Source organism: Rissa tridactyla, chromosome 12 (genome assembly GCF_028500815.1).
Source record: "Rissa tridactyla isolate bRisTri1 chromosome 12, bRisTri1.patW.cur.20221130, whole genome shotgun sequence".
Taxonomy (NCBI): domain Eukaryota; kingdom Metazoa; phylum Chordata; class Aves; order Charadriiformes; family Laridae; genus Rissa; species Rissa tridactyla.
Window position 1 is genome coordinate 928,717 of NC_071477.1, and position 22,099 is coordinate 950,815.

Below are 22,099 nucleotides of genomic sequence, written 5' to 3' on the forward strand. Positions count from 1 at the left end.
ACTTTGAGGGAGGCTTTCTGGAAGCGCACAGCAGGGATAAAACCTTGTACAAGGAGGCAAAATCCCACTTCCTTCAATGCCAAATTGACCAGGAATTGCCTGGCTAAATTCTCCAAAGCTGCGTATAGATAATAGCACTTTTGTGAGTTCTTGTGCAGCTCTGAAATTCCCCGGGATGCGGCAACCTTCTCCCCATATAATTCCGGTCATTTCAAATTCCATGCTTTAGGGGAGAGTGAAACTGGGGGCTTTTTGCCACTTGGTTACAGCCTTTGAACACAACTCACACAAACTTAACCTTCGTTCATCTGAGTGTTAAGATTACAGGTTTTTCCCCCGGTCGGTTTATTGTAACCCAGTCTCTCTCTCGCGTTGAACAGAGAATCAGCACAGCGAGTGGCGACGGAAGGCACTACTGCTACCCTCACTTCACCTGCGCAGTGGATACAGAGAACATCCGGAGGGTTTTCAATGACTGTCGGGACATTATTCAGCGCATGCACCTTCGCCAATACGAGTTGTTGTGATGGAGAGCACTTTTTTCTGTGTTTTGGACTCCTTATTCCTTATTAAAAAAAGAAAAAAGCCCACCCTTGCCCACGTAGGGTGGAAGCGAACTGTTTGAATCTCCCATTGATTTGCACCCCTCAACTTTTTCTCTTTGCTGGACAATAGCAGCACTTCTAAGCTTGCTTCTGTACCCCTCGGACAGCTTGAGATGGCCCCTAATGCTTAAAAGGCCATTTCCATGAGGATTCCCTAACACTGTTATTAACAAAAAAGAAAAAAAAAGAAATAAAACCTAATTAATTAAAAGCCCTGAATGTGGAGCACCTGAAAGAATTGGGGATAAAAAAATTAAAACGTAAAACAAAAATTGGGGAGAGAAACCTTTAGGTAATTAGCACTGCTGTGGGCATAATCCTGTAACCCGTGATCTCCGCTTTGTATCGTTCACTGCATCAGAGTGAAGAAGGTGCCAAGTCACAGACCGAGTTGAAGAGACGCTTGGGTTTGGTTCTCTGACTGTGACGTGGCTTTGGACGGAAATACTGACAATTCGACAGCAACCCAGACAGTGCAGACACCACCTGCGTCCCTTCGGGAGGGTATTTTTAAAACCAGTCTCGGTGGTCTAAAGACAACCCCGGACGTTGCGGAACGGAACTGCGCATGGGCTGTGATGGCAGAGAGTCAACCACACACTGTTTTCGGTTTGTCCACTGATGATCCCGTCTGCTCTAAAATCATTATCTGGACTGTAGTCCTCACAGTCTTTCCCTTCTTTTTCTTCTTCTCTCCCCTCATTTTTTATTTTACTGCTGGATTATTATTCTTGTACAGACTGTAAAATGTATTATTTTGTACAACTTTATTGAAAAAAAATAACTTGTAGAAGATCTTTGTGCCTTGATTATGGCTGTACCTGTACAATGAGCTAAGATGTAAGTATGTTTGATTGCGCTGTACAGCTTTGTCAACCCTATCTGCAGCATTAGCTCAAGGTAGGGAAAATTTATCTGTAGTTTAGTTTTTCTGGTTTATAAAAGAAGGAAAAAATACTGTTTAGTAAAAAAAAAAAAGAAAAAAAGAAAAAAAAAAGAAAAAAGTACAAATTGTGCAAACTTAACCACTTTAAAAGTGAGGTCTTCAACAAGTGACCAGATGTTGCAGCATCATGCTTTTTAATTTTTAGCTTTAATTCATTTAAATCTCTATCCAAATGCAAAACATGGCTTGTTTCTACATAAACCAAATTTTGCTACAAATTATAAATGTTAGTCTTTGGTCATTCATAGTCCTTTTTGCTGAAGACAAACCAGAACAATAGCGGACACGCAGGGCATGGTGCAGGTCGGTGACCGTCCCCGCGCGGGGGGTGGCTCCTCCCGAGTGACACGGCGTGCACGGCCCTCGGATTCGGCCACTGAACTCCAGTCCCAAATGACCTTTTTATTTCTCTTTTAATAAAGAGATACTTTAGAACCTTTTTGTTTTATATTAACTATATAAGTAGCTTAAAGTGAAGATGTGTGGATTTTTCTTAAACTTGAATAATTTATGCAAATTATATGCTTAGAACAACATGTGGTACAGTAAAAAGAAAAAGAGCAAAAATCACTGTAGCAATAAGAGAGCATGTAATTTTAGTAACTACTACACTGCTTTATATTTTATACCTAGGTGTTTTATGTCTCTGTGAGTGTGTTACTTTTTCATGTGTCTAAACCTACGTGTACAATTTGTACAGAGTCAGCGATTACAGCTGTAACCCCCACCTAGAACAGTGTTAGCCCGTATGACTCCAGCGCCCCCGTCACCGACACCCCGGCCCGCTCTGGCTCTGGCTGCAGCGGCTGCAGGAGGAAAGCAGAAGAGACACAAAGCAGGCGCCGAGCCCCGGCCCCTGCCCTTGGCGCTGGCCCCCGCGCCCGGGGACGGCGCTGCCCCCGGCTCAGCCGCGGGTGCCCGGCGGCAACGCAGCGCCGTCTCCTCCGGTGTCCCACGCCTTCCGGCGCTGAGACCCGCCGCTGCCCGCAACCGAGAGTTTGCGTTGCTTCTGTGGCTGAACTTGTAAATGAAAATTACCCACCTCGTCCATTTTCACCTAAAGAGCGGGGGACCTGATGGAGTTACCGTCCCATCTCTCTTAATCCAAAATTACTAGTCATCTTCCAGAAGACACTAAATCATCTAAAAATTTTAGCTGCGGTTGCTACTTATCTTTTAAAAATGATCTTTCCTGTTCGCAGGTCTAGAAAGTTGCCACCCGAACTCTGTAGCGCTGCAGCAGAATCTGACCGAAAAAAGCCCCTCCGATTTCCGAATGTATCCGGTGCCTGTGGGCCAAGGGCTGGCGCTTCCCCTGGGTAGGGAAGGGACGCACCTGGTGGACAGGAAATCCATTGTGAGCCTTAATTTTAGTTACAGGAGCCAAAATCTTTAATTTAGTGCCAACCCTTATCTTTAAGCCTAGGAGGAGTTGGTGTGAGCACCACATCTCTGAATGGGGAAAACCTGCAGCGGTGTGAGGAATGTAATCTCTCATCCAGGGAAACAAAGCACCTCCATTAAAAAATGTTTTAAAAAGTAAGCTTCTTCCTCTGCAACGAGAAGGATCCATAGTAACAGTGAGCTACGTAAGACAGCACCAGTTTCAGAAACCCGAAGCTTTATGTGAACAGAAATGTTTAGGGGCTGCTTTCTTTCCCCTAAAGTGAGGAAAAAGGCAATTGTTTTGAACGTGGTTGAGTTGCACAAGTCGGAGTGTGTGTGTGTCTTAACGTCTCAGTATTGCCTTTGTTAGTGTCTATTAGTCCATGCAGTTTGGTGGCCTGGTAAATGCAAGTCTTATTTTTAACAGCTTGCTTTTTTCTTTTTTTTTTTTTTTTTTAAGTACAAAACCATAAAGCTTTAATGCTTGCTATTTAATAAGTAATTGTGTTTTCTTCTGTCTCTAATTTAGTGGCCATAATTTGCAGTTAATTGAACCATTCCAGCCTAATGCTTACCCATATTTTCCTAGTTTTGTTTTATTTATTTATTTGAACTTCTTGTTTTCATGATTGAGGACTTTCACTTCTGTCTCATTCATCTGTTCGGAAACTTCTGACCTTACAGCCAAAACTTAACTCATTCTCCTCAGTATTCATCGTGATGCTGAAGTGTAAGATACCTGCAAATGTAAACACTACCACTTTTATTAATAAAAGCAAATCCAGTGTTTTAGGGCACATTTGCATCCCTGTAGTTGAGGTTGTGTCAGTATTTCCATTATAAACCCATGGAGGGTCTATACCTTGGCACTAAATTGCCCTATGCTAAATTTTGCCATACGAGGCTGCTTCTGCTCCAGCATGATTCGGGGGGTTGGTTTTCAAGCAGTTTCCAACACAAACTCTTGTTTCTGTTTGAAGTTCTACGGCTGTTTTGTTGGATGGGGGTTGGTTTAAAAGAAAAACAACAAACACAACAAACAAACCTGGTTTGAGATTGGTTTTGGCACTTCTGTAACTCAGAAATGGTTTTGATTTGAAAACAACCTTTGGCAAGCCAGTAACCTACAATATGGTCTGATCACTTTGGGTATTTTGTAAAAATAATAATAAATTGTAGAGATGTTGTGGTTTCAAAATCAGCTACTGTGCATTTGCAGTAACTTATTTCAACCCAAGAACTTTTAGGAAGTTGTACATCAGTGCACGCTCAGCAGCCAGCGTGAGGCAGCAGAACAGCGATAACTCCTGAAGGGTGTTCAGTAACGCAGAGAGGCAAATCTGCTGCGGCCTGAAACCAGAGCCGGCTGCTTCGGGAAGCGTCGGGCCCTGCTCCGGAGGCTGGGGCTGGGGCTCTGGGACTGCCGGGAGCAGCTGGGGCTGCAGAGGCGTTGGAGGGATGCCGGATGGGCTCAGGGCTGATCTTCCTTTCTCTGGAAGCTACTTCGAATCGTGGCATCGAGGACAGGGTTTAACCTGGAGCATGTCCTTACTCCAGAGGGACTGAAGCTAGCGCTGTTCCAGGGCGTTGCACACAATTGATACCTGCAAGATCATTTTCTTTTACCAGGAAGTCTATGCACAGAAATATTAATGTTTATCACTTTAGAATCTGGGCACCTCGTAATTAGCCGTGGCATGATATTCCTGTAAACGATATAGGATGCTTTCTATTATATCCTGTTTTCCAATATTGAAAACTATGTGCCAGGAAAACCAAAAGGTCTCAAGGTGATTACCCAGGAGATGGACGGAGCCAGACCCGCGGGCAGCCCAGTGCCCGTCCAGCGCCTGTGTAATAACGCAGCTGGGGGCTGCTGCTCTACGCGTGTCTGGGACTGATAAAGTTGTTACACAATTCTGTACCTTACTCTGGCAGAGGGTGAGTTCCCTTCTGTCCCCAGCTGTATCTACTGCGCGTTTCTAACAATGCCGGCACTTGGGAGGCCTCTTCCATGGAAGTAGGTGATAAAATTCCCACTAACTGCAAGAAGCGGGATCGGGGCCATAGATACTATCAGTGGAAATCTCCCACAGGAACAGGTCCTCATCCCAAAAACACTCGCTGAGTTCGTAGAACAGTAAGAATATGTACAAGCAAACACCTGTTTGCAGTCCAACCCCACATCTGTACCCCTCTTCTTGCTGAAGAGTCATCCATTAGGAAAAAGTCTCTGTTCTATGACAAATCTTGACAAAAAATGTGTCTTTGTATATAAAATAAGCTACAAAGGGGATTTCTGAACCTCTGCTGATGAAAAATCTCTCTGGTGACTGATGAGACAGACGTTCCAAGAGTGAGCCTATTCCAGTGCTGGCGATACCCGGCCGGCGAAACACCGCGAGGGGATGGGCTTCCGTTACTGGGCAGGCGAATGGCATCGGAGTGTTTCAGTGTATTGCAGAGACTGCTAAAACTTCAGCCGTGAGTACTGCCTTCAGCATTAATTGTTTTCAACCCTGATTCTCATCTTATTAAAAGTTAAAACTGCTTTTTACCCTGTCTACTTTTAATGGATGGAGCCGAGCAAAATGGGTGCAGTTAAAAGCATGAGTCTGCTTGGAAAAGCAACTTGGGAGGAGCTGGGGAGGCAAACTAATGTCTCACCGCATTAAACATAAAAATAATAAGGTGAGGTGGGTTCTTTTCTAACTTCTGTGTCCTATAAACTTAGCCCGGTTCTGGGAGTTCCCTAGGTTAGCAACAGCAAGTGCTTGCTGATGCCTCTGCAACAAGGGGTAACTCACCAAGTATGTAATAGAAAATTGTAAGGAAAACATACAAAAAAAAAACGCCAAACCAGAATTTACAGATTTTCTGAATTTTTTTCACTTGGGAAGTCTGCCTCAAAAATCTTTATTTTACAGGACAAAATAAAGCCTTTACGCATTGTCCCAAATACAGAGAGATGATACATTTTTGAGGGAGAAGATGCTGACGTTAGGAGATTTTCTGTAATATAACGTGCTTTCTAAGGCTGCAGCACCAGTAGACAAATGTAAGCAAATTCAAAACCAAAATGTGAATGTATCTCTTCAGTTTCGTTTACCCAGTTGTTTTATTAAGTGAGTTGGCTAATACTTTTTTTAATATACTACTGCTTGAGTTTGGAGAAAGATCAAGCTTAGGACAGCAGTAGCAACGTTGGGAATGCTCTCGGTTCTGTTGTTCTGTTACGCCAACTGATGGTTTTAGGCTTTTGCGGGAGTTTTTAACAGTGAAGTATATTCTGTTTGTAGTTTTCTGGTATTTGGCATGACTTTGGAATCGTATCACTCTTGCAACTGAAGTGCTGGAGCGCGGGCAGTGGAAGGAGCTGCTGCGGAGGGGTTCAGGGTCACCGCATCAGGCTTGTGACTGTCGGGCCACGTGGAAAGGGGCCCCTTCTGGGTCTTTTTCACTACGTTATCGGTTTTCTATTGGCAAGATCAGCAGAGCTTCCATAAAAACAAATGAAGGGGTCGGGTGATAGAACCAAATACGTGTCTGTGTAAGACCTCAAACCATTAATGAAAGGCATTTCAAACTGGTATAAGCTACAGACAACGTCTTTCCTGAAGCGTGTGTGAGGATTCAGATGTAGCTCAGTATTTTTAATCACAGTTCTCTTTTTGCTTGAAGGCACAACATCCAAACTGAAGTCATGGATTTGACGGAAGTTTTGGTGCTAACCTTGAGTTCTGTTTCCCACAGGGCAACGCTCTGCTGGGCTACCAAGGTTCGTCCGTGTAAGACAGTCTGGAAGCCCAGTGCTACCACAAGCAACGGCTCTTGTTAACTGTCTGTGATTTAAAACTGGGGAGCTGACAGCCAGTTTTCTGTCCAACGTCGTGGCCTGAAACCCACTACTTTGGATTCAGCTACTTTCTCCTGGCCTCACCCCCCCACCTACTCATATAGCATATAAGGTTGGCGAAGAGAATAGAGCCGCTGTGGAAGTTATGAGACAGCCTCACCGAACGTTCAAAGGAACTAGGGAAATCCAGATAAACAAGACCCCTAAATGCATCACCTTGGACATGGAAAAATATGTTGAGGGGGGAAATTCTTCTTTCCCCAGGTGAGTGACCCAGTTTGGGACCCTTATACAAATTTTCAAGGTCAGAGAATGAATTTCTCTAAAAGGCCAGGATATCTCCAACTAAGGAACTGCAAAAAAAGCACTTCCTACACACATTATAGAACCGGGAGATCCTTCAGTGGAGTGGAAGTTTAATGATCAACTGTAACTTGCTTTGAAGGAAGAAAATGTTTCCACTATAGGCTCCTCTTGAAAAGCACTGGGGGCGTTGTGAGGCTGTGCTTTTAAGCAATCCACAGGATATAAATACAGTTCCAACTTTCAAGTTGATACTTGAAGGAGACTGGAACGACCTTATGTCAGCAACCTGGAAACCACCTTGTTTTGTCTCAGAATACTTCTCAGTTCCCTGGCGAAGCCTCACGGTGTTCAGTGTGTGCAATGACACTGTTACCAGTAACTCTCAATCTCAAGGTACAAACAAAAATGCTTAATCTTGAGATTCTGCTTGAGAAGAACTCTTTAGCCAAAACTCATTAGTCCAACTTGATGCTGCCGTAATTTCCTACTCAACTTGAAAGGTATTACCTTATCTCTAGTTGAATGTATTGGCTGATTTATGGACATTTCACTGAAACTTGGCAAAACACGAATCTATATGGGAGAACGCAGTTAAGCCCAAGGAGACAACCAACATTGTTTCCATTCAAAGCTGTAAAAGTTCAGTTTGCAAAATCAATTTCTGGTACATTTAGTGTTTCGTCACAGTTTAAACGATACCTTGAAACTGCTGGTTTTTATCTGACTTCGCGTCTTGTTTACTGACCTCGAGTGGGGAAAGCTTGGCTATTGCAGTTCTTCTGCAAAGGGCTATTCAGCACTTGTCTGGCTGTTACAGGTCCCTAGTTTTCTCCTCAAGGAAAGTTGAAAGTAAATGCTTTGAGTATTGTTCATTTTTTATATATATTAAAAAATATCATTTTCTGTTAATGCAATCAAAATAAAGAGATATAAATACATAAAGGCAAAAGAACTTCTAGTTTTAAGATCCAGACGCTGAAATTACTAGCATCGTTAATGTCTAACACCACTATGTCTCTCGCTGGCAGTTGGCGCTGTGGACTGTTCCTTTTTTCTCCTCAACTAAGCAGCAAGATTCATAGCATAATTCCCATTGAAGTCCTACAAGTCCAGACAAACCTTTACCTGCTCTGAAAATGCTTTCCTGAAGCTAAGATGTGCTATTTCAGGCCATAAGCTCCAGGCGCAATGAAATTCTCCAGACTGCAGATCCAGATACCCCACCTAGGAGATGCCCAGCAGATTTCAGTCATGAGAAGGAAGCCTCTCCTACCCCTATAAAGACATCTGGCCTACAAAGTGATTTCATTTGAGCCTTCTGTAAAGAACTAGGATCTCCTCCTAAGCCTCACAAAGTCTCAGCTTTGTGGCTTTACCATCCAGTTTCAATTGGCACGTTAGTTAAGTTCTGGATTTGCTTTTTCTCCAATTTTAAATTTTCTGAACCTTCTGTTAAGGTAGTATGATAGCTGCTCTGAAATCACCTTCAGAGAACTTGTCCTGCATCTTGTAACACTGTACATCATTACAAGAAAAAAAAAAAAAAGAGCTGATGAAGCACAGGGCGTATATAGATGTTTCTTATTCGACTCTCAGAAAATACTTTTTCTTTCTTGGTTTGTGATACGTTAAATTCAGGTCCGGTATTTTCTCAGTAGTTCTGACTAGTTAATCACACTGTCTGTTCCAAGTACGCTATTATTTTCTCACATCTACGAAATGGAAATTGCCTGCTAACTAAATGGAGGGAAGCCAAAAACTTTTTCTCAAGGATATTTCCATTGGCCTCCAGCCTCAGCCTGTCACTTCACTCCCAGTTCTTTCCTCATAAAAAATGGCCAGTGCTTCTGTAAGCGTTGAAATGTTACCTTACCGTCTTCCGGACTGCAGGCAATCCAGCGATCGTCTAGCACAGGTAGAGAATGTGTCCGTTGTGCCTCTACTTCAATCCATGCCTTTAATTCTGGAAAAGTCTCTTTTCCTTTCCGTTGACAGAGCAAAAAGAACATTATCCTGGGCTCACAAAAGAGTTGAAGAAATGTTCCAGAAAGGGTTGCTTCACCGCTGCAGGGCAGCATATGACAGCACTACTCGCGCTCTGCTGCAGTTCAGGTAGTGGTGTGTGCTTTCTATAGTGAAATTTTAAGTGCAGTAATCCCTTTAACTAGTACAGTGACCACCCTCGAACAAGGACTGTGTCTCTTACAGATCCCACAACAACTTATTTCTGAATGGGGGTTTTTGGCCTTTCCTACCAAGCAATTTCATGGACTGCATGGAAGACTATGCCATTTCTTTTTATTATTTTTCAGTTAGAAACTGAATGAGAATAAAGGACCTTTTAAATAATCAATCAGCAATGCTCTTGGCTGCCCTCCCAATCCCAGAACACACCCTCACCCTCCCTTTTCTCACAGTTAAACTCTTATACAACTGAAGAACACGAGTCCATCTGAAGAGAGACAAAGGGCCTCTGTTTCTCTCCCTTGGTCTCCGTTTCAGTGGTGCCTGTCTCCTTGCCTAAGGTCAGATTGCATGATCAGCCTTCGCTTCAGACGTATCCCCTCCTCAGTCTCTGTAGCCCCCGGTCCCTTCCTTGGCGGGGGGCCCTCTGGGCCAGCCCCCCTGCTCACCGCCTGGTCGGGATCCCAGGAAGGGCTGTCCCGCGGTGGGCACCGCTGCTGCCGCGGGCATCCGGCCCACGTATGGGAGCAGATCCCACGGATCAGCCCGTTACCGATGGCCCGGCGGCCGCGGGGACACAGAGCTGGGCTCACGCAGCGCAGGGCTCTCCGCCACCCAGAAATGACACCAGCCACTATCATGCTGATAGTGTTATTTATAGGGACTACAGTTGGTTTATTAAGATTTTTTTAGATCAAAGATTTCAGGATTTTGTCTTAGGCTAAAAGTAACCCCCCAAAAATTTGTTTGTGATGAGAAAAGGCAGAATGTTAGTGCTACTCTCTGGCAAGTTTTGGGTACTCCCCAAGAGTTACACCAATGCTGGTCCTAAAGCTTTCCCACGAAAATCTGGTCCTAAAAATCCTACCACTTAGATTGCACCAAAGTTATCTTCCCTGTTCTTTTTCTTTTCCCCCTACTTGTCAGTTTTTTTCAGTTCTACCCTCACATTTGATCATTCCTATGAACTTGTTGCTGTGTTCGATGTCCTCCCCACGCCCCAGGCGGTGCGAGGACACGGCCCTTACACAAGGAGCAACACCCCTTTCTCCCTCTTCCCTGCCATCCCGGTCCGCGCTGGGAGCCTTTGGGAGGGTTAGTGGGGAAGGGAAGTTTACTTTTAAATCCCCACTGGCTTCTTTTTCCCTTCTGGCTTTATTTGTCCCCTCAGACTGTATTGGCCCTGCCTCGGCCCTCCGGCAATGGCTGCCCGGGGCGGGAGGGAGCGGCGCCCGGCGGCGGGCCCGCGGCTCTCCGTCTCCGCCTTTCATTTCTACCTGCGGCCGCTCGCTCGTGGCCGGTTTCCGCCACCCCTCCCCAGGCACCGGCCTCCCCGCCGACGCGTGCGGTGACGGCCGCCCGGCCCCCGCCGCCCCTGTCAGCGCGCCCCGGGGCGGGAGACTCCCCGCCGGCCCCAGCGGCTGAGAGGGGACGGGTGTCCCCGCTCCGAGGGCCGCCGCCGCGGCGATCCCCTGCCTCAGCCCGGCCCCACACGGCGGCGGCCGCCTCAGGCTGCCGACACCCGCCATTGCGCGCGGCCCCGCCCCGCTTCCGGCCGGCGCGTCCCCGTCCCGGGGCGGGGCGGGAGGAGCCATGGAGGACGCCGATTACCTCGAGGGCAGCGCGGCGGAGTGGGGCAACGAGGCGGACGGAGGGGCGGTGAGCGGTTGCCCGGCGGCGGGCCCGGGGCGGCCCGTGAGGGGAGCGCTGGCCCCCGCGCCGCCCCCGGAGCGGAGCGCTCTCCCGGGGCACGCCGTCTCGCACGGGGGTCCCTGGGGCCTGCGGGCGGGGCAGCCGCGGCTGGGCTCCGGCCGGGGCCAAAAGCGCGGCGGCGGGCGGGGAAGCCGGCCCGGCCCGGCCCTGCGGCGGGGCCCGGAGCTTGGGCCGGTCGGGGAGGGGGAAAACAACGGCGAGTGGCGTTTGCCCGGGTCGCTCCCTGTGGGGAGCCGCGGTGCGTGGCTTTCTGCGGGCAAAACCAGCCGAAATAGGGGAGTAGAGGGGGAGTCGGGACGGGGGCTGGCTGACTGGGCTGTGCTTGCGATAGCAAGACGATGAAGATGGAGAGGGAGAAGATGATGCTGAAGTGCAGCAAGAATGCCTGAAGAAATTTTCAACCCCAGACTACATAATGGAGCCGTCTATATTTAACACGTTAAAGAGGTGAGTGTAGCCTCATGTGTGTTATGGTGCATGGCATGTGTTGCAGATGCCTGTAGTGTAGATAGGGCCTGTAGCAACAGGACAAGGGGTCCTGGTTTTAAAGTAAAAGAGGGAAGATTTAGACTGGATAAACGGAAGAAATGTTTTGCACTGAGGGTGGTGAGCCCCTCGCCCACGTTGCCCAGAGAAGCTGTGGATGCCCCAGCCCTGGAAACATTCCAGGGGGTTGGACTAGGTGGCCTTTAAAGGTCCCTTCCAACGCACACCACTCTGTGATTCTGTGCAGTCTTATCACTTTGTATGGAAGTGTGTGTGAAAATAGATAAATGATGCGATTGTTTTCCCTTTGTTCAGAGTTCAGTTGCTTTGGGGTTTTTTTAATATGACTTTCAAATAGTTCTTTTCCAATCCTTTCATCAGATATTTCCAAGCAGGAGGTTCTCCAGAGAATGTTATCCAGCTCCTCTCAGAAAACTACACTGCAGTGGCGCAGACTGTAAATTTGCTGGCGGAGTGGCTCATTCAGACAGGTATGATAAATGATACAGTATAATTTGTGTCTATAGTCTTTCTTTTGTCAGAAATATCTGAATTGGTGACAAATTTGATCATACTCAGGAAGCGGATCGTTATAAAGTTGTCATCCTGTATGTGACTAAATTCTTTTTAATAATATGTTTATTCTGCTCAGAGAATAAGTGACCTGTTGATGAATATTTTGTAATGCCCACAAACTGTATTATAACGGGTAGTGTAGTTGAAGCAACTGCATAAACTATAGTGTCTTTTCGTTTTCATGCGCAAGGGTACTGTTACATAGATGGTGTTAGCAATATTTGATGTTTTGTAATAGTATTATATAATTAATACTGAAAACACAAATACCTTATTGCTAGTCACAGTTCCCTTTCAGTTGATCAGTGGTTAGATGGAAGGTTCTCGTGGATGCCAGTGTTCTCCGAGACAAGAATTCTGTGTTGCCAGTCTGCTTATGAATTCTTCAGCAGCCTCTTGCAAGACATGCCTAGCATTATCTTGTGGTATCTTTGTGCTTAGCTAGTATGAACTTTTGTTTACAAACTATCAGGATTACTATAATCTGGGAAGTGTAGAACTACTTATTACTACTTTGTGCGTTGTTTTGTAGTATGCTGTCAAAGCTACTGATAGCCAATACGTTAAAAGGATGGACTTTAGTCTGTAGTAAGGTGGGTTTGGGCACCAACCCTGGTAATCCCTTTTGTGTTTAAGACACATGCATTTTGGTGTCGTGCCCAGTAACAGTCTCGTGAGATGACTGGCGTTGCTGTTTGCATGACTGCTGAAGAGAGCAAGAGGAAAAGGACTAGTGTAACCTGTCTGTGATCCTAAACAGTCTGCGTTTAGGAAAAAAAGATTGAGAATCTCTAAATCTGTCTGTTTAATTTTGGCTTGATGGTAGGATTGGTGGCTCTCCTCTCACCTTCTGCGTGTTGATAAATACCTGAGTAGTTTCTGTTCTTGTTGAAAATGTTAAGATGTTGCTGCTATGTTTGATTGGATTGCATCTGCCAAGTTTTTTGTTCCTTCTATACAGGTGTTGAGCCAGTGCAAGTTCAGGAGACTGTAGAAAACCATTTAAAGAGCTTACTTATCAAGCATTTTGACCCTCGGAAAGCGGATTCCATCTTTACAGAGGAAGGAGAGGTGTGCATGGAATCCATGTTGCTATCTTTACATGAGTGGATCCTACATAGATGCCTTCATCCGATGGAGTAGTAGATGGTGGGGGAAGGGAAATCATATCTTCAAATCTCTGGTTAAGAAACAACTGGCTTCAGAAAACCAGCTGTGTCTTACTGGAGTCCTCAGAGGCTTAGAGAGCTTAGAAGCTTTGCCTGCTGCATCCTCCTTCGTAATAAAGTCCTGTATGACAACTCGCAGGACTCCCGAGAGGTTGAAAGCCTTACTTTAATGATCTCGACGTCTAGATATTCTTACATTTCTCTCTATTGTTCCGATCTTTTCAGACTCCAGCCTGGCTTGAGCAAATGATAGCACATACTACGTGGAGAGATCTCTTTTACAAGTTGGCAGAAGCCCATCCTGACTGTTTAATGCTTAATTTTACTGTGAAGGTAGTATACTCAAGTGTAATAAGTGAGAATATCCATAAAGGGCTTATTGTTCTGGCATCAAGTATTGGCTGTGGTCTTGCCTGTATCTTTTATGTATTCCTGCATAATGCTGCTTATTCAAACATCAGAACAGTACAAATACATGTTGGTGGGAGGAATTATGTTACAGGTTGCAAGTAATAAGTGTAGTTTCCTGGTCTGAAGCACTGCTTCCTGAGGGTTTTTGATGTCTGTTGGTTTTTGGTCGTGGTGGTGTGGTTTTTGTTTGGGTTGGTTGTTTTTTTTCTTTGATCTGTTTTTGAAAATTCTGAATTTCTGGTGCAATGGAACATTTCAGTCAAGTTTTATATGTTTCTGTGACAGGGAAAGAATGTTATATATCTTGGTGTGGTCTGAAGTATTCTTATATCATTATGGTTTACTTTTTTTGCTCCGTCTTTACCCGTTTCCTTTTCTATAGTCTAAAAGATGAACATGAATTCCAGTAAGTGTATGCAGAGGCACATCTTACATTCTGTGTGTTCTTCTAGGCTTGTTAGAATATCTGAAATATAAATGTAAATAATAGGAGTTTTCTGTGATGTTTTTGGTTTTGTAGCTTATATCTGATGCTGGATATCAAGGGGAAATAACCAGTGTTTCAACAGCTTGTCAGCAACTGGAAGTGTTTTCCAGAGTCCTGCGTACATCTCTGGCAACAATTTTAGATGGAGGAGAAGAAAACCTTGAAAAAAACCTCCCTGAGTTTGCTGTAAGTTGTTTTGTTTGTTTTTTTTTTTCTTTTTTCGCAGAAAGAAAATAGTGTTTTCCTTTCTGGTTAGGATATACAAATCATTACAGGATTGTAGAGAATCTTGACGGCTTATCAAGTCTTACAAAATTTTATGAGGAGGAGGTGTATCTGAGTTCAAAAATAAAATTTGTGCTTTTTGATCAGTCTGTGACAAAGAAATCCTTGGGTTGCTTGTGTGACAATTCTTATATTTATTAAATGGATTGTAAAAAGGTGAAGGTAGAACTATTGTCTCCCACATTTAATGTAAGATCTAAAGATCAGTCTAGTCAGTCCCCTGGCAAATTAAAATAGTTTTTTTTATCATCCACGTCAGTGTGAAAGTGCCATCTAAATCAACCCAGCATGTGTTCTCTGTTGTGAAACAGCATAATGACTTTTGGATGGCTTTGTACTTCTCTTACACTTAAATATTGCAGAGAAAGTACTGAGTGTAAGTAGGATAGAATTTCATCTCAATTTTGGCATTTAAGAAACAAAATTCTCCATTTAGTCATCTCTTCTTGCATGCTATGAATGCCTATCGATACTGTGCTTCTTGATACTTCCTTCTTGACTGTTGGGTTTTTGGTTTTCTTGCATAGTTGTTTGTGTGTTGGTTTTGGTGTTTTTTCCTTTGATCAGTAGATTTCAGTTAAATCTTTGCAATTGTGGCAATGTAATCCCAGAAGCATACTTGCATGTTTCTCGTTGACTGGTAAGATTTTTGATGTGTGCTTCCACAGAAGATGGTGTGCCATGGAGAACATACGTATCTCTTTGCTCAATCTATGATGTCCATATTAGCTCAAGAAGAGCAAGGAGGGTCAGCTGTCAGACGGATTGCTCAGGAGGTTCAGCGATACGCTCATGAGAAGTAAGTGGCAGTTACATTATTAGTGAAATGTCAGTCACCGGAATGTGTAAACTGCTGTCTCTTGCTCGGTCTCGATTGCCTTTTACCAGCAAAAGGAGAATTCTTAGCCGCAACAGAGCGGTTCTTGTAGCAAGCTTTAATGCATAGAGCACCAGAAAAGTTCAGTGTCATGTGCTGGGAGAGCTGAAATAAGAGGAGTAAAGAATTGAAGTTTCTGTCTATAAAAAAAAAAAAAAAAATATTTTTATTATTCTACAAATATTTTAGAAACAAACAATGGAAATACAGGCCTATTTCTATAAATTACCCAAGATAAGGCATTCTGCCCTAAGGCATTCCGTGCCATAGGAAGTGCCTTCTTGACTCAGTGAGGCTAAAACTAAAACGTCCAAATCAAGCAAATAAGCTGTTGTGTGTGTTTGCTCTTCACCTAGAGGCCATGACGCTAGTCAGATCACTTTAGCACTGGGTACTGCAGCCTCCTATCCTCGAGCGTGCCAGGCTCTCGGTGCGATGTTGTCCAAAGGAGCGCTGAATCCAGCCGATATCACAGTCCTGTTCAAAATGTTTACAAGCATGGACCCGCCTCCAGTAGAACTGGTTAGTAGTTGTCTTTTTATAACCTCTGAAACTTCACTAGCGCTCAGAAATATGAGCTCTTGTTGTGCTAAATGCTGTATCGACACGAAATAGAAGTTAGCACTAGACTCATCCCTCTATAATTTTAAATAATGTCTACATGTGAAACTACTACTGGTATTCTGTTTTGCACTAGCTTCCTGCTTGGTTTTATTTTTTAATCATTCCAAGTTGTCTTTTTACGTATCATTAAATTCATTAAAAAGTTCTCAATAGGAGATAAAGATGGCAAGGAATTAGTTAACTTCTTTTAACAAAAAAATAAAAAATGCTTAAAAAACCCACCCGGTTTTGCAGTTTGTTTTAAGCAGGCCTAAATGGCACTTTCACATTTCTCGCCGCCTCCTTCTAAGGTGGGTTCTGGTAAGAATGGTGGTGTTTAGATACTGTAGCAATATAGTCTGTAACTGTTTCCTTTGTTTGTTTGGGGTTTTTTGTTTCTTTGTTTCATCAAAAGTTTGGGTTTCTTCAGAAAACTAACTAACCTACTCCCAAGGGGGAGTGTGTTGTATCTCATTCTGTGCAAGGTATATCAGATGCAAAAACTATATTTTTAGTCACCTCTCGTAATTCCCAGGCTCTAATAAACTGTTCATTTTCTTCACAGATTCGAGTACCTGCCTTTCTGGACCTCTTCATGCAGTCGTTGTTTAAGCCAGGTGCTAAGATCAACCAGGACCACAAACACAAATATATTCACATACTGGCGTATGCAGCTAGTGTAGTAGAGATGTGGAAAAAGGTGATGTTCAGCTCTGTGAATAGCGTTATTTTTACCTACAGTGGCCTGATTGTGCCAAAGAAAATCTTATGGTCGTGAAGTTACTCAGTTTAAAGCAATATATTCAGTTTAATTTATTTATTTTAATATGAAGTGTTTCTGGTTTCAACAGAAATTACCAAAAAATGTAGATCCAGATGATCAAATAGTACTATAAAAGTCTGAGTGCACTGAGTGTTTTTGCTCTCTCCCCCCGTCCCCCCCAAGGAAAAGATTATCAGCAGCAGTAGTGTCCTATTAGAACTCTATGTGTATTCCTCCTCAGAGGAAGAGAAATTTAATTCTCTGAAGTGGATAAAGTAATTCTTAGGGAATTAAGTAAAGCAAACATCTCTGTATCCATGTACTTCAGCTCATCGATAATTAGCTCTTCTGAAACTTGTGTTTGAGCCTAGGTTTTGAGAAATGTGATCTTGGGCTTATCACAGGTTACAATTCCTTTCCTTAAATAACCACAGGCATCCTGTGTATTCATGACCCTTGCATTCAAACTTTGCAATTTTTCAGAACAAAAGAGTCAGCATAAACAAGGATGAACTCAAGTCAACTTCAAAAGCCATTGAAACCGTTCACAACCTGTGTTGCAATGAGAACAAAGGAGCATCAGAGTTGGTCGCAGAACTGAGCACTCTCTACCAGTGCATCAGGTGAGCAGAGACTGGTCCCGGGCCCCAGCTGTTGGAAGGGAAGTGTTGGTTAGGGGAGGCAGTGCTGCTGAAGGGAAGTGCCTTTGTGGGCCGCTCTGTGAGAACATCCTCACTGTAGAACACGTGAAGTTGTGGTCTGAAAGCAGCTTTCAAAATCGTACATCTGACTTTGGAATCTTTCTCATGAGGACACATATTCTGGTCTCCACAGACAACTTGTCCTTCTTGTGTCACAGAACGTGCCTTTCTCTGCCATTGGAAAAAGATGAGAGATTACTTTGTCTTCTAATAAAGCTTTCCTAGCAATAGATGTGTCCTTTCCTCTCCTCTTAAAAGTATGAAATAGCAGATACTGAATAAACTGGAACAAACTCAGAGTGTACGTGAATTTTGCTGCCTATTTCTTGCATTTTGTGCTGAGCCGGGAGTGTCTGTAGAAAGAACTTTCCTCCAAACTACTTCTGATGTGCTGGCAACTTTTCAAGCAGAACTCTTTTATCTTTATGAGTTCTGCTCTAAGTTAAACTGAAGCTCTAGCAACCATTAGAATATACTGAAAGTTTTGTTTTGGTTGTTTTTTTTTTTAATTTACTGGGAGTTTTTTACTTGGGCTTTTTTGTTGTTGTTGTTTTGGATTTGTTTTTTATGCTCCTGTGCTAAAGTGATCTCTCTTTCTGTAGGTTCCCAGTGGTGGCAATGGGTGTATTAAAGTGGGTGGATTGGACAGTGTCAGAACCACGATACTTCCAACTGCAGACTGATCACACCCCAGTCCATCTGGCATTATTGGATGAGGTAAAAGCCTATATAAAACCTAGCTGGAGAGTAAAAAGTTTTGATGCTTGTAGTAGGAAGTGCATCCAGTTCACTGAATGCCTATCACGTACAGTAAGTCAGTAAATACGCAGAGATGAGTCTGTTTCTGGTCAGAGTTAATTACTTGTTTTTATCACCTCAGCATTATTTACCCTAGGAAAACTTAGGCATCAAAGAAAGAAACGGTGGAATACTTTTTCTAAAAGAATTTACAACTGGTACTGAACATCAGTGTAAACTCATCTAATAAAATGTGCTGCTTTGGTTTTTAAGTAGAAGTTCTGAGGATCTAGCTTTCCTGTCTTGTTTGCAGATCAGTACGTGCCATCAGCTGCTTCATCCCCAAGTTCTACAGCTTCTTGTCAAGCTTTTTGAAACAGAACATTCGCAGCTTGATGTAATGGAGCAGGTGATTCTCAAAGGATTCGGTATTTGTGTTCTTTTGTATTAGTTACGCTTATGCAAGACAACAGCTTTTGCTGTCACAGCGGTTTTAAGAGTTTCATTTAGGAATATGGTCATGGCTAAAAAGTAACACAGCGGATGTTGAATCAATAAGAACGAGCAGTAAAAGTGGCACAATTCTGAGAGGAAGTTCTAATCTGTTGGTTCTTCCCTCCCCGCACTATCAGCTGGAGCTGAAGAAGACTCTCTTGGATAGAATGGTGCACTTACTCAGTCGAGGATACGTCCTGCCCGTCGTCAGCTACATCCGCAAATGCCTGGAGAAGCTAGATACCGATATCTCGCTCATCAGATACTTTGTTACAGAGGTCAGCAGCGAAAATTGTGTTTACTAACATAGAGAAATAAACTCTAATATCAATTGTTTGTGTTTGAATATTAAATCGGCTTACCTCAGATTCAAAAATATTCCAAGATAAGAGATCAGATTCTGAGCAATGTATGTAATATCAGTATTTTCTAGGACGTGACTTAGTCCTGCTCGCTCCTGACTTCTGAAAGTATTAAGGTACTGGATAGAGTACTGCAAGAATACTTAATTTATTACTTGTGTGGAGAACAAGAGGTCTTAGGTGCAACTACCTGTATGCTTTCAAGACTGGTATTGTGAATTAAATATTGTCCCTACTACCCCTCTAACTGGAAGAATAATCCATCTCTGTCTGCGCTTTCAGGTGCTGGATGTGATTGCTCCTCCATATACCTCAGACTTTGTACAGCTTTTTCTTCCAATCTTGGAAAATGAAAGTATTGCAGGTACTATTAAAACAGAAGGAGAACATGATCCGGTCACTGAGTTCATAGGTAAGTCACATTTATTCCTTGCATTCCTGCTTCCTTTTGTATTTGTTGCAACTTGTAAATAATGTTCAGGAGGAGGATTGCTAAAAATAGGAATGCCTACCAGATATTTTCACGGATAACTTCCCTTTTCAGGGCCTATGTTTAGCAATTTTCCTTTGATCAAGAGTCTCTGGGTAGTAGTGAGAAACTTGGAGACAAATACTAGGTTTTGAGAACTAGCACAGAGTAGTGAGGAAAGGATAGGAGTGTATGACAGACTGCTTCCCTTCCTATCCTAAACCAAACACATCTGTCCAGACCCTAAAACCCTAATTATCTACGAAATGCAAAAATCCACATGCAAACAGATAAATCAGAGTAATGTACTGAACACTTTTTTTTTCCTTTTAAGCTCATTGCAAATCTAACTTTATTATGATGAACTAAGAAGTGGAAAACATCAAGAATGCAGAGCACATGATCACTACTTTGCTGTACTCTCTGCCAGTAAGATTCACAGCAGCAAAAAAAACCCCAAACCACCAAAACCAACCAACCAACCAAAACCAACAAACCCGAAACAAGGAAGAAAGGGCAGAAGGGCATTTGATTGACCTGTGTGGGGACCTTGAGCTTCATATCAGAGGACTGTTAATGTACTTCAGAAAATGGAATAATAGTGAAGGATCTTCTGTATAAATCTGAACATTCTGATGGCAGGGGGTAGCAGGAGACAAACAGATTTATTTCAAAGAATGTTATTTTGGTTATTTGCAGAATTTGTCAATGATTCTTTGTGTAGTATAAAAACCTGAAGAAGGGGGAATGTAGTTCCTACTAAAACCACTTTGCAGATAGTTCTCTGAAGACTAAATTTGAACGCTTTAGGTTTCCACAACTAGGAATTTGTGTGACTGGCTCTGTGCTGCAGAGAAGCCACAACGCCTCTTTCTCACCTTTGCATTGTATTAGAATTCTAAATATCCTACATATTTACTGCTATGAAGAAAACATTTTGTGTGATGCAAGTGGAGTTATAACAATCAAGGTTAGTTTTGTATTAACAGATGAATCCTATGTGAGTGTGTTATCTTTAAGAATCTATTTTTGTTAAATAGGTGCATCAGGTGTTACTGGTAAGTTTCATTACCATGTCTAAATTCTACTGCTGTCCAAAAATACGAATGTGTGCAGAAATTGCATTACTGCTTGTTGTGGCTTCGTTTTTATACTTATCTCTACTCTGTCCTGGTCGATGCCAAACAGTGGGGGATACACCCAAGATTATAACTTACCTTTAAATAAAGGTTTTTTCTTTTTCAGAGATTTCTTTCAAAGTTTCATTAAGACCGCTCTTTCTTTCTGTTCACGGGGAAACTACTGTTTGTTTACAGGTGAGGGGTATAGACAAGCCCATTGTGCTTTTCCAAGCACATCTGTTTTCTGAAGAACCTGCTTTCTGAAAGACGGTATAATTTTTAGGTCCAAGTGGATGTACATTTAAAAAGGAAATCACTTTGTTCTTCTCTGTTGTCAGTGATTCATGAATGAGAATTCTAAGCTACCACAATAATTCTTGGAACAGCAGCCAGCCGTGTAGATTCTTAACTCCTTATAAGAAGGAGCGCATCTTCCCTTTCCTCCGCCAGCCCCTCACGTACATACTCCACAGCGACTGTGCTTACTCTAACAGTGCTCTCGTTGGCTTCAAGCACAGCCTGAAAAGGGCACAACTTGCTTTTGCAGAAGTGTTCTGAACTTCTTTGCACATCTTTGAATAGAAGATGTACCATCGTTCTAGCTAACTCCCGCCATTTACACTTGCATGAGACCTACTTTTCGTAGTATTTTAGGTTGAATTAGCATGCAAGTTTGGCTGGTTGTAGCCCCTGACTTCGTTTCTTTGGAATTAATTAGAAACACTTCGCCCTATAGAGCTTCAGTTTAGGATGTATCATCTTTTAGTGGTAATCAAGAGCAGTTTGTTCCTGTGTCCCTTGCAAATTTGCTAGCTGTTTAAACAAGGTACACTTCTGCTTTCCTCTGTGCTCAAGCTTGGTATCGCTTCCTCAAACATTTGAGTTCCTCTCTGCTTATCTACATAGGTGAATTTTAACTAGTTAAAACTTCCATGATGCTGCGATCAGTACTGTCATACTAACGTGTCCTTATCTCAATGGAACTTACATTGCAGCAGGCACTGCAGCTTGCCCCCGTTCATTTTTATTGGCACTATGTGGAAAAGCAAAGCCAAGGAGACAAATGGAAGTCTGTCTTCTGCTTAGATTTAAATGTGCATTACTGTCTTTCATGCTTAAGAGGTGAATGGTGGATGACAAACACCTACTGATCAGAGTATGATTCTTTTGTGTAGGAAGCCAAAACTGGGCCCACATGAACCAGAAAAGTCAGTCTTTGAAGTCCCCTAGCCTACTGGATTATGGCGTAACCTCAGGTTTAAAACATGTTCTCATTGTCACAAAACTAAAAGCTGTGCTGTTTGAGACCGAAATGATCAAAATAGCACAACCACCTCGGCTCCATCCGAGACACTAGCAGTCTTTCTTACTCTTGTGTGGGTCTTCACCATTCTGCCAAACTTATCTTCTGATTAGGAGCAGACTTCTTTCTTACACAGTTGCAGAAACTACCACCTGGAAGGTAGCAGATAATAGAGTTTCTGGAAAGACTTTGTTTTCTTCCTCTGCACCACTAGAAAGCTTTAACTTTCAAGTTTGAGTGAGGCATAATTCACAGGT

The 22,099-nt window shown here is 43.2% G+C and overlaps 2 protein-coding genes across 7 annotated transcripts in view; both read left to right on the top strand.

Moving 5' to 3' along the window:
* GNAS (GNAS complex locus) overlaps positions 1–4,138 on the top strand; it is a 139,197-nt gene extending 135,059 nt beyond the window's left edge. For all 5 annotated transcript variants that reach the window (XM_054217972.1, XM_054217971.1, XM_054217974.1 and 2 more), the window contains one exon: positions 381–4,138. In XM_054217972.1, the coding sequence (XP_054073947.1) occupies positions 381–527 (147 nt within the window). In that variant the 3' untranslated portion in view covers positions 528–4,138. The remainder of the gene's footprint in view (positions 1–380) is intronic.
* A 6,657-nt stretch (positions 4,139–10,795) lies between these two features.
* NELFCD (negative elongation factor complex member C/D) lies at positions 10,796–20,664 on the top strand. 2 transcript variants are annotated; one of them, XM_054218314.1, is made up of 15 exons: positions 10,796–10,942; positions 11,328–11,443; positions 11,864–11,973; positions 13,020–13,129; positions 13,453–13,560; positions 14,159–14,311; positions 15,079–15,209; positions 15,644–15,809; positions 16,456–16,590; positions 17,137–17,276; positions 17,957–18,071; positions 18,406–18,501; positions 18,725–18,865; positions 19,232–19,361; positions 19,753–20,664. In XM_054218314.1, the coding sequence occupies exons 1-15, from the start codon at positions 10,877–10,879 to the stop codon at positions 19,785–19,787; spliced, it is 1,752 nt and encodes a 583-aa protein (XP_054074289.1). In that variant the 5' UTR covers positions 10,796–10,876; the 3' UTR covers positions 19,788–20,664. The 2 variants fall into 2 exon arrangements, with proteins under 2 accessions (XP_054074289.1, XP_054074287.1); XM_054218312.1 differs by lacking the exon at positions 19,753–20,664 and having other exon boundaries at positions 19,232–19,718.
* The last annotated feature ends 1,435 nt before the right edge of the window (positions 20,665–22,099 follow it).